Genomic DNA, 16018 nt, shown 5'->3' with positions numbered 1-16018 from the left:
CCTGTGAGGTACTGATACTATCCATGTACCTCGCAGGCTCTAGTTCCAAGCCAAAATGGCTAAAAATTGCCCGCAATTGTTCACATTGCGGGCAATTTTTAGCCATTTTGGCTGGGAATTGGAGGGTGAGAGTAGTATTGTATGAAATAATATCTCTCACCCTCCAATTCATCCTATGGCGCCGAAAAATTTTGGTGAAATGCGACCACATTTCACCAAAATTTCTCGGCGCCATATAGAGAACTAGAGCCTGTGAGGTACTGATACTATCCATGTACCTCGCAGGCTCTAGTTCCAAGCCAAAATGGCTAAAAATTGCCCGCAATTGTTCACATTGCGGGCAATTTTTAGCCATTTTGGCTGGGAATTGGAGGGTGAGAGTAGTATTGTATGAAATAATATCTCTCACCCTCCAATTCATCCTATGGCGCCGAAAAAATTTTGGTGAAATGCGACCACATTTCACCAAAATTTCTCGGCGCCATATAGAGAATAGAGCCTGTGAGGTACTGATACTATCCATGTACCTCGCAGGCTCTAGTTTCCAAGCCAAAATGGCTAAAAATTGCCCGCAATTGTTCACATTGCGGGCAATTTTTAGCCATTTTGGCTGGGAATTGGAGGGTGAGAGTAGTATTGTATGAAATAATATCTCTCACCCTCCAATTCATCCTATGGCGCCGAAAAAATTTTGGTGAAATGCGACCACATTTCACCAAAATTTCTCGGCGCCATATAGAGAACTAGAGCCTGTGAGGTACTGATACTATCCATGTACCTCGCAGGCTCTAGTTCCAAGCCAAAATGGCTAAAAATTGCCCGCAATTGTTCACATTGCGGGCAATTTTTAGCCATTTTGGCTGGGAATTGGAGGGTGAGAGTAGTATTGTATGAAATAATATCTCTCACCCTCCAATTCATCCTATGGCGCCGAAAAAATTTTGGTGAAATGCGACCACATTTCACCAAAATTTCTCGGCGCCATATAGAGAACTAGAGCCTGTGAGGTACTGATACTATCCATGTACCTCGCAGGCTCTAGTTCCAAGCCAAAATGGCTAAAAATTGCCCGCAATTGTTCACATTGCGGGCAATTTTTAGCCATTTTGGCTGGGAATTGGAGGGTGAGAGTAGTATTGTATGAAATAATATCTCTCACCCTCCAATTCATCCTATGGCGCCGAAAAAATTTTGGTGAAATGCGACCACATTTCACCAAAATTTCTCGGCGCCATATAGAGAACTAGAGCCTGTGAGGTACTGATACTATCCATGTACCTCGCAGGCTCTAGTTCCAAGCCAAAATGGCTAAAAATTGCCCGCAATTGTTCACATTGCGGGCAATTTTTAGCCATTTTGGCTGGGAATTGGAGGGTGAGAGTAGTATTGTATGAAATAATATCTCTCACCCTCCAATTCATCCTATGGCGCCGAAAAAATTTTGGTGAAATGCGACCACATTTCACCAAAATTTCTCGGCGCCATATAGAGAACTAGAGCCTGTGAGGTACTGATACTATCCATGTACCTCGCAGGCTCTAGTTCCAAGCCAAAATGGCTAAAAATTGCCCGCAATTGTTCACATTGCGGGCAATTTTTAGCCATTTTGGCTGGGAATTGGAGGGTGAGAGTAGTATTGTATGAAATAATATCTCTCACCCTCCAATTCATCCTATGGCGCCGAAAAAATTTTGGTGAAATGCGACCACATTTCACCAAAATTTCTCGGCGCCATATAGAGAACTAGAGCCTGTGAGGTACTGATACTATCCATGTACCTCGCAGGCTCTAGTTCCAAGCCAAAATGGCTAAAAATTGCCCGCAATTGTTCACATTCCCATCTTTTGTTGGTAAGACGAAGAATATGAAATAAATTATGAAGAAGATAATGATGAATAAAATATCACTTTTTATATTTTTGACACGTAAAGTTGTCACTTTTCTGTCAAACCGTTTTTATCGTTTTCGTATATAACAACTCTTCAAAGCAAACGGGTGGTTCAAAGAAAATTAAAGAAGCAAACCTTCCACCGCACACTCATACAGGAACTACAAACTTTTCTGGCGACCATAGCCACTCATTAAGAGACCACCCATTATACAACTCAGAGTATGAAGCTGGCAATGACGTTTTATCTCCATCTTATAACAATGCAGCAAAAAAGATTTTTCGACAAACTGAACCGGGAGGAAATCATGTCCATACTTTCACAACAAATCCAACAGGCTTGGGTAAAGATTACATGCCACCATTTGTGACTATATTCGCATGGTACCGCGTTTCAATGAACTCGCTTGAGCCTAGAATAAAATCTTTAACTTTACATAAATGAGCTTGAAAGAAGTATTCGAACAACATCCATGGAGGTCATTTAAGAAATTCAATGAAGCTGCAAAGAGTTGGGGATTTACTAACAGAGCTGAAGTGAAAAGGTTTTTGACAAAAATGTTGTACATCAAACAAAAATAAACCCTTACGACTACTTTTTACCAATTTACTGCCAACGCTCCTGACGCATACCAATTTGACACTCTCGTTCAAGCAGAAAAGGAGGACATAAACCATTCCTCATCTTCATTAATGTTAACACTCGTAAAGCATATGCATATCCAATGAAAAATAAAGGAACTCGTGAAGTGTTTAAGAGTTTTACAAAAGTTTGTAGCAGAACATAGCCCAAGTACTTTAACATCAGACAAGACAGTGCATACCTCAGCAATGAAATCACAGATTTTCTCATTAAGCATAACATAACTCACTACACTACTGAAGACCATAACCATAACATACTCGGCATCATAAACCGCTTCATAAGGACTCTCAGAGATTTAAATCAAGAGCGAGACTTTACCGAAGAAAATGAAACATTTTCTCGAAGTATATAATTCCTCAAACACATTCTACAACAGGACATACACCCAAATTCAATGACACAACAAACAGAAGAAAAGTATATACAAAAGAACGAAGCCAAACACAAAATATCAGAAATTCAACACAATTTACCCTCATTCCTGGTACAAAAGTTCGTGTAGTTCTTGACGACAAACGCGTTGACAAGAAACGTTTAAGGTTAAGTAGAAACTATTATATCGTAGACTCTACACAAGGTAATGGATATCTTATAAAAGCTGCCGACGACTCTATTGCGTTTTACCCTCGTCAGAAATTAGTTGAAAGTAGTAATGGCAAACTTGCTGAAACCATTGACGAAGCAAAGCGAGGAGTGGTTATTGAAATACTTGGCTACAACATAAACGATGACACTTATAAAGTAAGATATGAAGGAGGTGTTGAAGATGTTATACCATCTAAGAACTTGAGAGAGTCAAAGCCAACACATCTGGGACCATTAGAGCGGGAGTACTGGAAAGACAAAAATATGCCAGAAAGAATAAGAAAATTCTTCTAAACTTTTTCATTAGATGTAAATCAGACATGAATGAGAACAGTCATGATATCATTAATGGTACCATTTATTTACACCAAAAAATAATGTTTATGTTAGAATGTTAGATCTAACACGTTTTCTAACCACTTTTCTAACATGGTCTAAAACTCTCGAAAATCATGAATTTTTAACATTTCCTTATGAAAGAAAAATAAAGTTAGTTTTATTTTTATTTATTTTTTTATCCGGAATATAAAGACAGTAATGTCAACATCAGAGAACACAACAACTGCTATCGTTCATGAAGCCATAAATGAAGAATACGAATACATACAGTATAACAAACAGTTACGTCTCATTCGTTCAGTCAAAGATGATATGTATCAAATGCAAAGTATAATGAACGCTCTTCTTTCTACAAAGCAAGCATATCATTGGTTTGAAAACCAACAGGCAAAAGAACTTTTAGAAGAATTTCCTCATATGATTGCTTCCCTCGGAAAACCGAGGGAAGAGATTCCGTACGAAAATCGCAAGAATTTGGCACCTGGTTTGAAAGGTTATTATGTTCATAGACTTTTAGTAAATGCTGTAGCAATGTGGGCTTCACCTCGTTATGCTTGTTATATTTTCATGATGTTAGATGAACTATATAAAGCAGAACGTGGAGAGATGGAAAAGAAACTTCAAGCAAAAGATGAAGTCATTGAATCCAAAGACAAAAGCATACAGAAAAGAATACCACGTTCAGTACCAAAAGGAAAGGAAAAGAGTTATAAGTATATGATATATACTGAAGAGTTGGAGAAAGAAGAAGATAAAGATATGGTTATGTTGCATTTAGTCAGAAGAAACAACAAGAGCTTTTATGACCTTGCTAAGATTTACAAATCTGACAGAAATTGGTTCTATCGTGAAAACTTACCGATTTCAATGACACCGAATGAGCAAATAAAGGAAATTGTCAAAAATACTCTTCCTCAAACACACTATGACATCAAAGGTTGCACAATACTTACATTCAAAGAAGACTTACCATTACTGAAGGAAAAAATAACAGAATATTTCGATAACTTCAAAGAGGAAGAATAAAAAAATCTAAGCTAATTTTATTTTTTTTATAAAATTTTATCTCATATGAAAGAACATGAATTTAGAATATTCGGAACTCATGACAGAAGAAGAGAACGAACAACATGTAAAAGATTATGCAAAATTTCTGAAGGTATATAAAGCTTATGAAAAAGCGTATGAAAAGTTTATACATTGGGGAATTGTTGTAAAATATCGATATGAAGACTAACCAAAAACATTAACTTTTTGACGAAGTGAAGATTTGCACTTTGACAAAATTTAATGAAAAACATTAACGTAAACATTAACGATAAAATTTATTTCCTGGACTGTTGTCAAAATGTCATGTTGTCATCATTTTTAAAAGAAGTTAAATAACCTGGTGACACATGGTGACGTGGTGACACCTTCAGTTCTTCAAAAATATATTTTTGCTTAAATAGCTTCAGGGTCTATTTCTTCAACCATTTCACTTTCTTCGTCAATGTCAATAGAAGCTTCTTCAACCTTTGGTAAGAACTTTTGTACATCTTTGTTCGTTATTGTCTTCAGAGATGAAGGATAATATTTCACATTTGTTTCACCTTTCTTATATTCTTTCTGTTCGGAAAGATTTAAAGCAATACTGAAGAAGTCAACGTTAGAGTTCTTTATGACAGTATAGTGTGTATCTTTGACATTCACGAAGAAACTCTTTTGTTTCAAAACTACTGCTAACTCTTGTGAAGTATAACGTTTGCGGTCAATGACGATAGCTAATGGTCTGACATACTGACCAAACTTAGATTCTTTCACAAACTTCTTGTTAAAGATAACATTAACATTTGAAGCATTATTGAACTCATTCTTGATGGCAGTAGCGAGAGCATTGTATGAAAAGAACTTGCAATCTTGCATGTGTTTCATTAAAATAAAAATATTAAATTATTTTGAAAAATAACTTAAAAAAATCTAATCTAATTTTTTTCAAAAAATATTTTTTATTTCCTACTAAAGATGTATCGGAAGTTGTCTAAGTTAGAACACTCGGAAATAAAACAACTTCTTACAGAAGCTAATATAGATGTTGCAAAGCATTACGCAACAAACAAAAAAGCACTCGCTGACATCTAAAGACTATAATGGTGCAATAAGTTATGATAGAATTCATGAGTTCATAAAGCCGCAACGCGGCGAGGACGAAGTCCATGCAAGAGCATTTCCTTTAAATGACGTTGCTATTGACTTATATCATAGACGTTCAGTACCTCATGAAGTAAGAAGAGAAATGTTTGACATAACAAATGCAAACGTTGGTGAAACAAGAAGAAGAGACGACACACTGAAACAACAGAGAAGAGAGATGTTTAAAAGTGCTATAGAACAAGTTCGCAAAGCTAACGATGTCATTCGTTCCATTGACGACAAACCAAAAGAAGGTGAGAGATGGTTAAAGAAAGATGAAGAGAATAGGAAGAGAAATGTGAAGTCAGGCAATAGACTCATTGACTTTAACATCGAAGCTTTAGATGAACCAAACAGAGACTACTTACACAAACATTTCGGTAAGGTTTTCATGAGACTCTTAGAGAAAATTAAAATAAACTCACAACAGAGATGGATGGTATGTTATAAACTTGGTGGAAAGTATGAATGTTCTACGTTAAACCTCAATAATATTGGAACATTACTACATCAGCTCTTGAAGGAGAACTTTATATCAGAGATAGAAGCAAATGCTGCAGGTATTGTTGAAATGCACTATGACTTCTTCTTGACAAACATAAAGAATCTTACTGAAATAAAGATGTATGATTTAACAGAATATGAAGGCTTAACGATGTCAGATGTAAAGAAAGGCAAACCAAAAAAGAGACCATATAGAGATGAAAGCACACTGACAAATGACCAGAAAGATTTTGAAAGACTTAAGCAAACAGGAGAAACAGCATATAGAGCTTTTGGAAGAAATGGTGAAAAGAAGTTTTATAAGAAGAGAAGCGGTCAGTTCTGGAAGTATCTTTGCACATTACCTATAAATCTTGAACGCTACCAAATCTTCAATGAACTGAACAAAAGAACTGCAACACTTATGACAGAGACAATTGTTTCGTTTATGCTTGCATTCAGGCTGGAGTAAATGAAGAAACTATTGACCACATGAGAGAAGTCATTCGTGTTAGAGACTTTCCTCAAAGTAAAGTACAAGAAATTTCTGACGCAACAGGTATAGCATTTAATGTTACCATTGGTTATTTCAATGACTCAAGACATAATGAAATAAAGAGATATATACCAAAAGAATGTGAAACTGTTAGAACTATTGACTTACTTCTTGTTGAAGACCACTACATGCTAAATGAAAGATTACCAATGACAACATATTTCATTCGAAACTATATAGAAATTCTGAAAGTGTGGTGGAATGAACATTGAGAAACAGATGAAGATTTATACAAAGAGAGAAGATAAATATGTAGTTCGTTATGATAGAACAACACCGTTATGGGATGTTATGAAAACATTGTGGGAGTGCAAATATTTCGAACCTATTTCTTATGGAGAACTTTTCACATATACTACTGACTTATATAAACAGAACCTTGCACCATTTAAAGATTTGACATATGCTCCAAAGTATTGTGTACAACTGAAGAAGAAAGCAGAGTCAAAAGAAGTAAATAAAGCTAAATGTAAATTCATACCTGAGCACGTTTTCTTTGCTGACTTTGAGTGTAGTACGGATGGCTTTCATAAAGCTTTTAACATCTGTTATGACAGTGAAGATGGTTCAGTTAGTGAAAGCATTTGGGGTCAAAACTGTGCAACAGAATTTTTGGAAAGACTTCCTGACAAGAGTTTAATATATTTCCATAACCTCAGTTATGACATAAACTTCATCTTAAGACACATGACAGAAGTGAAAGGAACTCCCATCATTAAAGGTTCACGAACAATGCAAATAACTGGCTTATATAAAGGACGGGCAATTATTATAAAAGACTCTTACAGTGTTATAAATAAGAAGCTTAAACTATTTCCTGCTATGTTTAACTTACAAACAGGACCGAAAGAAGTATTTCCATATAACTACTACAGCAGTGTTTTGTTAGCAAATGACAACAGAACTGGTGTCATTTCTGAAGCATGTAAGTTTATCCATGATGCAGATACATTTATGAAGAACATAGATTCCATCAAAGGTTGCAGAATAGATGAAAACCACTTCGACTTAGAAAAATATAGCACGTTTTACTGCAAACAAGATGTAAGAATTTTAAGAGAAGGTTTTGTAAAGTTCCGCAATGACTTATTGAAAGAGTTTGATTTAAACGTTTATGACTACGTTAGTATTTGTTCTATTGCTAACAAATTGTTTGAGAACAGAGTATACTTCCCGAATGGAAATCTTTATGACCTCTCAAATAAACCAAGAGAATTTATTTCGAGATGCATTCAAGGTGGAAGATGTATGTTGTCAGATAACATGAAACAAAAGAGCAAAAAGAAACTCATTGCTGACTTCGACACTGTTTCATTATATCCTTCAGCTATAGCAAGATTTATACTTTAGAAGGAATTCCAAAAGTATTGAAGGATGAGATGCTAAGCACAGAGTATCTCATGAGACATTTATTCGATGATGACCAAAAGGAACCCATTGGTGAAAAGTTTATGTCTGGCTTCTTTGTTCTCATTAAGATAACAGAGATTGGTATACCCAGACACTTTCATTTAATAGTTTGCGACCCTGAACTAAATCCAGAACTTAACGTTCCAAGAAGTTCAAACACTTGCTGTCTCATGTATGTTGACCATATAACATTACAAGACCTCATAAAATATCAAGGTGTCAAATGTGAAGTGTTGCAAGGATACTATTACGATGGAAACAGAGATATGAGAATAAGAGATGAAGTAAAGAAGTTGTTTGAGTTAAGGTTAAAGTATAAGAAAGAAGGAAACCCCTTACAAAGAAATTATAAAACTCATTCTGAACAGCATTTATGGCAAAACTATTCTATCTCCTATTGAGTCAAAAATAACCATAGTAAATGACAAAGATGCTATAAGATATGCTATAAGAAATTACAACCATATAGTGAAGTTCGAAGGTTTGGATGGTTCAGATAAAACTATTTTCAAGCTAACGAAAAGCATTTGCAGACACTTTAACTTCTGTCCACTTGGTGTTAATATTCTGTCTATGTCAAAACGTATTATGAATGAAGTATTCTGTACTGCAGAGGACATGGGACTTCAAATCTTTTACCAGGATACCGACAGTATGCACTTATATAATGAAGACATCCCAAAGCTTGCAGCAGAGTTTAAGAAGAGATATGGTCGCGAACTTATAGGAAAGAACCTTGGTCAATTTCATAGCGACTTTGCAGAAATAACACCTGGAAAACAAAGTTTAGCTTATAAAAGTATTTTCTGTGGAAAGAAGACCTACATAGACTTACTCACTAACGATTTAAATGAAGTTGCATTTCACTGCAGAATGAAAGGCGTGAAGCAAGATGTTATTGCTTTAACCGCTAATGAAATGTTTCCTGAAGCTATACAATGCTATTACAATGAAGATAAGAACATTCACATACCTGTTGGAACATATGACAAAGACTCTGAGTTCAGTTTAATGAAACTTTACAAAGCACTTCATGATGGTCAAGAGATTGCATTCGACTTATGTAAGTCATGTCAACCTTGCTTTGCTGAAAAGTTCAACTTTTCAATAACGACTAAAACAAGCTTTATTCGTAAGTTGAAGTTCTGAGGTCATTTATTTTTGTCAGCATGAGGTCATGAATGAGGTCATGAATGAGGTCATTCGTGATAAAAATAAAGCTAGCGTAGATTTTACAATACTGCGATGGTAAGTTTAAGAGTTGTGCTTCAATGTAGAGACAGTCTTATGGTCTGGAGGCAAGAACACTGGACATTTATGGTCATGAGTGGAGAACATGTCTATCCAAAATCACGATTGAAGCCAGTTAATTTATAGTATTTAGGGTTAGGAAGTGGTGAAGTTCTTGTATGACTCATTTTCAACTCCTTACTTAAGTTTGAATATAATATAGCTTGCTTTCTATCCAAATGCCAGGTGTTACAATCTTTGAAAATTCATTTTTCCTCGGAAGCATTGCATCATAATTGAAAACATTCTTGAAATCATCACTTGGTTCAGAGATTTGAAATCTTATACGTAATGGATTTTTTTCTCTTTAGCGACTTCATTGAATGGTGAGAATACAACAAACTGACAGTCATGAGTTCCATCTTCATTTTCATTAAATTCATAATGAAAGTCTATAAGTTGTGGCTGACTACCTTCTTCTTTCAGTTGTGCAAGAAACTCACGTAAAGGCTGTAAAGTTTGTACTTCAATGTTGAACTTTTTCTCGAACATCTCATTAAATGAAATCATACATTGTTGCAATGTTGTATCGTCTTTAAAGTATTTGTATATGTGAATGTTTTGGGCGCTTAAAGACTGTTCGTCATTTTCTATCTCGACTTGAAGTATAAAGTCAACCTTTCTAAAAGCACGTGTTATATACATAGATGTTATGCCAATGTACTTCTCTTCATTTATGTTCACAATCCAGTCTGTTGGAAACTTAAACGTTACTCTGTTCCCTTTATTTTGACGTCAGGGTTTTCACTACTGAACGCAACAGATAAAGGTATTTGTCTATACATTTAGTTCCGATAAAAATAAACCATTTACTCTTTCTTCACTTCAGCTTCTTTAGCTTTTGCTTCAGCTTCTTCTCTAGCTTTCTTCGCCAGCAAACGTGGGTTCTTTTGTCTTCCAGCAGCTAATGCAGCAAGTTGTTTTTCACTAAGTTTTCTCTTTGGTCTCTCTGGCTTTTGTTCTTGTTTTTGTTCCTTCAGTTCGGATAAAATTTGCTCACGAATTTCTTTCTTCAATGCTTCAACATCTATGACACCTTGGGTCTTGTCCGTAGGGCTTGTCTGAGTCATTTGATTGCAGATAAAAAACAAAATTAAAACTTTAACCGATGTAAAATGAGCTTGTCAAAATCAGAGCGAGAGTCTATTATATTAAATGACGCAAGAGGAATACAACATCCTTTCTATTACGTAAGTCAGAGTAAAGATGGTAAAATATACGTAAGAAAAAGAAAGGTTCCATTAGCGAATGCAGAGAGCGACAACATTAAGGTGCATGGCACCGAGGGTGAAGCCCATATAAAACCTTCTATTCAAACTGAAAAGTCAATAGAACAAGAAGAAAAGAAGCCAGATGTACTTTCAATAACGAACCAAGAGCTTATTGCAAAGTTCGTGAATTTCATTGAAAAGCAAACCGAGTCAAAAGAACCCTGACCCACCAGTGAAAAGAGTTGAGACAAAAGAGAATGTACAGTTCATTGAAAATGTCAAGAAACAACTTCCACCACGAATTCCAAGAAGAAGAGTGAGAATAATGAAGTAAATAGATATTTTTATCTGAAGTAAATACATGCAGAACGAACAGCTAAATGAATTTACTCCAGCAGAGCATATTCATCAGATTCGCTCATATTTTGATATCATAGACAATGCAGTTCAAATTGGTGACACTAATAGAAAATATTCTGACGCAAAGATTCCATCACAACCTGGAACTGCTAAAGATAACACATGGGTAACATTCAATCTCTCACCTCCTGGTGAAAATATGTTGGACCTTTACAATACATTCATTACGTATAAAATGGAAGGTCAATTTATTGTAGATAAAGAAATTGGTTCAGGTTCCAATAAAACAAACCCACCAGGATTTTGGATTGGTTTCGATGACGCTTTCTATGCAGTTGCTGGATATCAAATCCTTGCAAATGGTCGTATCGTATATTCTCAAGACAACGCAAGAGAAGAAGCATATATAACTTCAAACTCACAAACTACCGAACAAATAAAGAAAGTAGATGTTTTCTCAAAGACTCGACATGAAGATGTATGGAGTCATTCGGGAACATGCAGAACAGGACAAATTGTTAGTGGTCCAATTACAGCAGGAAAATCATTTGATTTTAAGCTTCGTTTAAGAATTCCTGTTAGAAGATTCCTTCCATTAGAAGCTATTCGATTTATTCCAGCTTTTGCAGGAAACATTCAGCTTAAAGTAAAGTTCAGTAGCGACGCCTTACAATGCACATCTATATCTGTAAATGATATCATTGCTTTCAATCCAACTCTTAAAGTTGCATTTGCTTCAGATTCAAATCCACCGACAAATAAATTTGTTCCATGGAATGAACCATTCACTATGATAACGAAGTCAGTAGAAGCTAGTGGAACAGTTACTATTACAACTGTAACCCAGCAACTATTTCGAACAAAGATGGATTTTAATGAATGTTTCATTCATCCAAAGTCATTCTCTTTAGACCCTAACATTTATACAGAACTTGTAGAACATTATACAAACGAGGCTTTATGTTTTCCTGTTAAAGTTATGGATTGGATTCCTATGGACGGTTCATTCTCAAAGAATACAGATAGTTCAAGTGCAACATTTACAGCAGCTTATACGCCTATTAATGTTAAAAGTATTTGGGCACTATTTAGAAAGAAAGACAACTATTATGTTAATTTTGAGAACCCTAAGTTTAAATATCTTCAGCTTTCCATGGGAGCTTATGGAAATATGCCTGCAGAACCTGAAAAATCATATGGACCTGTATTTTATGAAATGGTTGCGAACGCCTGCAATACAAACAATGATATGATAGGATTTAATGAAGATGTTATGAGGTCATTGGTGGATGATGGTAGTGTGGAACATAAATGGGATAGCTATGACAACACACATTTCTTATGTGGTTTTCCAACTGAAGTGGACTTTTGCTTCCAGCAAGGTCAAACATCTACTGCTCCAATAACATACAAATTGTCTGTTAAAGGACCTATTGAACTAGCAACTGAAAACGTACCAAAGCCACTTATTGGATTTATGAGGGATTGTTGCTTTGCCATTCAGGTGCGTGCTAATGGAATCCCAATAATAAGACTTGACGACTATAACTTAGCTACGGACGACAGTGAGGAATGAAGGATGAACGTTTATTTTTAAAGCTTATAAATGAGTTCTTCATCAAGCTCTCGTGAACCTTCACCATCTATGAAACAAACTTTACCAAACGATTATGGAGCACCTATTGAATATTTCTTACGAGCTGCACAATGGCAAAGAGCAGTCTCACCAAGGTTAGGTGTTCCACCAGCTCCTGTCAAAAATAGCATTTGGTCAAGTCCTTATATAAGATATGGTCTCCCACTAGGTTTGCTAGCTACAGCAGGAGCAGTTATGATGTTGAAAAGAAATAAAGCAAATGTTGTAAATAATACTGAAGTAGCTGAAGTTAAACAAACTCCAACACCTTCACAAGCAAAACCTTCAATGACTCCTGAACCTATGGAAGTACAAACTCCTGTTCAAAAGTCAACTCCTAAACCGACTCCAACATTTAAACCAGAACCTACTCCTCAAATAAATCGTAAAACTCCTGCGTTTCCTTACTGAAAAAATAACGTTATTTTTATTTAATATTAAAATTTTTATTTGATTGAAATGACGACTAAAGTCACTGAAGCAATGAAACAAAAGTTTTTGGTAGAATACATTAAATCAGGAATTATTCCAGAAGGTTTTTACATCCATACTATGAAGGATGGTAGAGTTCAGTTTAGAAAGATAAAGCAACCATTAGATAGAGAAGGTATATTAAGGAAGATTAAACTTCATGAGGACAACATTGCTGAACTTAAGAAGAAGTTAGAAGAGTTGGAGAAAGGAAGAGAGTTATAAAGCAATGAATTCAAGTGGGTGAAAAAACAGGTGAAAAAAGAGGTGAGATCTCACCACTTCACCTAAATTTATTTTTGTGCTATGTTTTCATACGTGTGGGAGTGGTGATATCATTAATTTTTAAGTTTATTTTTATATAAATGACAGAACAAAAGCAACTCATTCGAATTCCACAGTATAACAAACATACATTTAAACATTTATTCTTCCTTCCTGAGCATAACATGTTCTTTCAAATACATCCGAGACCAGTTGACTTTTCATTGACTGTGTATAAAGATAGAAATAGTTATATCATTAAACCATACGATGACGAAGGTAAGTTATGTAAATTGTACGTTAAGAAGTTAGAGAAAGTTTATGGCTTCAAGTATGACTACAATAGGGTTAACACTGATGATGAAGATATTGAGGAAAATTTATGAGAACGTTTATTTTTTCATTAGTGAGTTCGTTAGTGAGGTGAAATGGTTGGCGGCTTTGTAAATATTTAAGGTTAAGTTAGTTTTTGCGTTCATGTTGTAAAATATACGTTAACGGTTTTGTAAAGTGTCAAATTCACAAGTATTGCGTATGAATGAACGCAGTGCCACCATACCCAACTTACACATACTAACTTCAGCTTCTCATAAGACAGTTGAAGTTTTCAACGACAAGACTCAGAAGATTGAAAAAATAGAGAGACCTTTCTGGGGTCTGAATGCAAGCCTAAGTATGTGGCTTTGGTCATGTTTTGCCGAAGAAAATATTGACAAACGTACGAAAATGTGGGAGAATTGTGTCTACCATTACATAGGCAATCATTCTTTTTGCGAACCGCACAATTACAAATGCTTTGAATGGCAAAAAGGTGTCAATTCGATCCAACTTCAATTCATGCTCTATGACTGGGTTCACAAATGGACACCCATAGTTTCCAAAGTTTCTTCCATTGGATCTACCTGCATGAATGAAGCGTTTAACTCCAAAATTGCATGCTATTTGGACAAATCAAGAGCCTGGAACAACATTAACATTAGAGTTAACGTTGCAATCTTAGAATGGAATGATCCAGAGCATTTTCTCGGAGATATACAAAAAGCATTACATCTTCCCCCACTTCCAGAAGATTGTGTCAAATCATTTGAAGAGAATTGTTACTCCAAAATGATATTGAAACAAAAAACTGTTACAAAAGGTTCTAAAAAACAGAACAAATACAAAAAATCCATTCAGAGTGTACCAGGAGGAGATTATCAAGTTTTCAAGTCCGAATGGGAATCAGAAGACGAAGACATTGATGACTTTGATTAACGAAAATTACATTTTATTTATTGTTTTTGTTTTTAATTAAATTATTATTATGCTCATTTTCTTATTTTGATTTTTTCTCATTATGATATAAATAATTTATTAATGCATTTATCCAATAATTATGCTATGATATTTTTATGCCTTATTTCATTTCTCTTATATTTGATAATCTGGTAAAATATAGTTCAGACTATAATCATTTTAGATTATTGATATATTTATATAGGTTAGAATAAAATTAGTTTCATTTTCTACTTTTATTTTGAATTAATAATTTATAATATCAAATATTATGGCGTAACCTCTCCTTTAAAATATAGATATATATAGGCCTATAGAGTTTATTGGCACTCTCAAAACTCTAGAATTTTGAGTTTACTATACCCTTAAGAGAATATAATAAAGCAATGATAAATTTGAAAAGAAAGAAAATTGTATAAAACAATAATAAATATGAAAAGAGAGAGAATCCAATAAAAGAATGATAAATATAAAAAGAAAGAGAATACCATATAACAATAATAAATATAAAAAGAAAGAGAATCCCATATAACAATGATAAGTATGAAAAGAAAGAAAATTGTATAAAACAATATCAAATATGAAAAGAGAGAGAATCCAATAAAAGAATGATAAATATGGGAAGGAAGAGAATTCTATAAAATATTGATAAATATGGGAAGGAAGAGAATTATAGAAAATATTGATAAATATTAGAAGAAAGCGAATGTAAGAAAACAATGATAAATATGAATAGAAAGAGAACTTGATTGAATTGTGATAAATATGAAAAGAAAGAGAATACGTTTCATGTTAATATCAGCACCATGTTCAACTAAGAATTTGACAAATTCTATTGATTTTGATTTGATCGCGATACTAAGAGGGTAATCATTAATATTGTGAGAATGTAATAAAACAATGATAAATATGAAAAGAAAGAAAATTGAATAAAACAATGATAAATATGAAAAGAAAGAGAATGGTATAAAATATTGATAAATATGAAAAGAAAGAAAATTATATAAACCAATGATAAATATGAAAAGAAAGAGAACCCCATATAATAATAAATATGAGAAGAAAGAAAATCATATAAACCAATGATAGATATGAGAAGAAAGAAAATGTATTAAGCCAATGATGAATATGAAAAGAAAGAGATTGAAATAAAATAATGATAAATATGAAAAGAAAGAGATTGAAATAAAATATTGATAAATATGAAAAGAAAGAGAATATCATTGAACAATGATAAATATGAATAGAAAGAGAATAAGATTCATGTTAACATCAGCACCATGTTCAACTAAGAATTTGACAAATTCTATTGATTTTGATTTGATCGCGATACTAAGAGGGCATTCATTAATATTGAAAGAATTTCATTAAACAATGATAAATATAAAAAGAAAGAAAATTCTATAAAACAATGATAAATATGAAATGAAAG

At 34.1% G+C, this 16018-nt stretch overlaps 6 protein-coding genes and 2 pseudogenes across 8 annotated transcripts, besides 12 other annotated features; 6 read left to right on the top strand and 2 right to left on the bottom strand.

Moving 5' to 3' along the window:
• Positions 1 to 46: part of a mobile genetic element that runs on past the window's edge.
• Positions 1 to 13874: part of a mobile genetic element that runs on past the window's edge.
• Positions 181 to 295: a mobile genetic element.
• Positions 687 to 795: a mobile genetic element.
• Positions 937 to 1045: a mobile genetic element.
• Positions 1187 to 1295: a mobile genetic element.
• Positions 1437 to 1545: a mobile genetic element.
• Positions 1687 to 1795: a mobile genetic element.
• Positions 1916 to 1977: a mobile genetic element.
• Positions 3657 to 4297, top strand: TVAGG3_0339290 (KilA, N-terminal/APSES-type HTH, DNA-binding family; the record flags this gene model as incomplete). Its single annotated transcript, XM_051230703.1, has 1 exon — positions 3657 to 4297. A coding segment is annotated over one exon (641 nt), but the record flags the coding sequence as incomplete, so codon positions are not given.
• Positions 4902 to 5372, bottom strand: TVAGG3_0339280 (uncharacterized protein; the record flags this gene model as incomplete). Its single annotated transcript, XM_051230702.1, has 1 exon — positions 4902 to 5372. The coding sequence occupies one exon, from the start codon at positions 5370 to 5372 to the stop codon at positions 4902 to 4904; it is 471 nt and encodes a 156-aa protein (XP_051100432.1).
• Positions 5463 to 6180, top strand: TVAGG3_0339270 (annotated as a pseudogene). The gene has a single exon. A coding segment is annotated over exon 1 (718 nt).
• TVAGG3_0339260 lies at positions 7402 to 8308 on the top strand (annotated as a pseudogene). The gene has a single exon. A coding segment is annotated over exon 1 (907 nt).
• Positions 8668 to 9228, top strand: TVAGG3_0339250 (organellar and viral DNA polymerase type B; the record flags this gene model as incomplete). Its single annotated transcript, XM_051230701.1, has 1 exon — positions 8668 to 9228. One exon carries the CDS (start codon positions 8668 to 8670, stop codon positions 9226 to 9228), a length of 561 nt encoding a protein of 186 aa, XP_051100431.1.
• TVAGG3_0339240 (uncharacterized protein) lies at positions 10179 to 10439 on the bottom strand (the record flags this gene model as incomplete). Its single annotated transcript, XM_051230700.1, has 1 exon — positions 10179 to 10439. The coding sequence occupies one exon, from the start codon at positions 10437 to 10439 to the stop codon at positions 10179 to 10181; it is 261 nt and encodes an 86-aa protein (XP_051100430.1).
• Positions 12547 to 12987, top strand: TVAGG3_0339230 (repellent protein 1 family; the record flags this gene model as incomplete). Its single annotated transcript, XM_051230699.1, has 1 exon — positions 12547 to 12987. One exon carries the CDS (start codon positions 12547 to 12549, stop codon positions 12985 to 12987), a length of 441 nt encoding a protein of 146 aa, XP_051100429.1.
• Positions 13036 to 13272, top strand: TVAGG3_0339220 (uncharacterized protein; the record flags this gene model as incomplete). Its single annotated transcript, XM_001291029.1, has 1 exon — positions 13036 to 13272. The coding sequence occupies one exon, from the start codon at positions 13036 to 13038 to the stop codon at positions 13270 to 13272; it is 237 nt and encodes a 78-aa protein (XP_001291030.1).
• Positions 13273 to 13874: a terminal%2Cinverted (terminal inverted repeat of Maverick-1C transposon ID:TVAGG3_0339210).
• Positions 13875 to 14929: 1055 nt separating this feature from the next.
• Positions 14930 to 14951: a mobile genetic element.
• Positions 14930 to 14951: a terminal%2Cinverted (terminal inverted repeat of Kolobok-1_TV transposon ID:TVAGG3_0013400).
• Positions 14952 to 16018: the final 1067 nt, after the last annotated feature.

Source organism: Trichomonas vaginalis, chromosome V, assembly GCF_026262505.1.
Source record: "Trichomonas vaginalis G3 chromosome V, whole genome shotgun sequence".
Taxonomy (NCBI): Eukaryota; Parabasalia; order Trichomonadida; family Trichomonadidae; genus Trichomonas; species Trichomonas vaginalis.
This window is presented reverse-complemented; position numbering and strand designations above follow the sequence as displayed.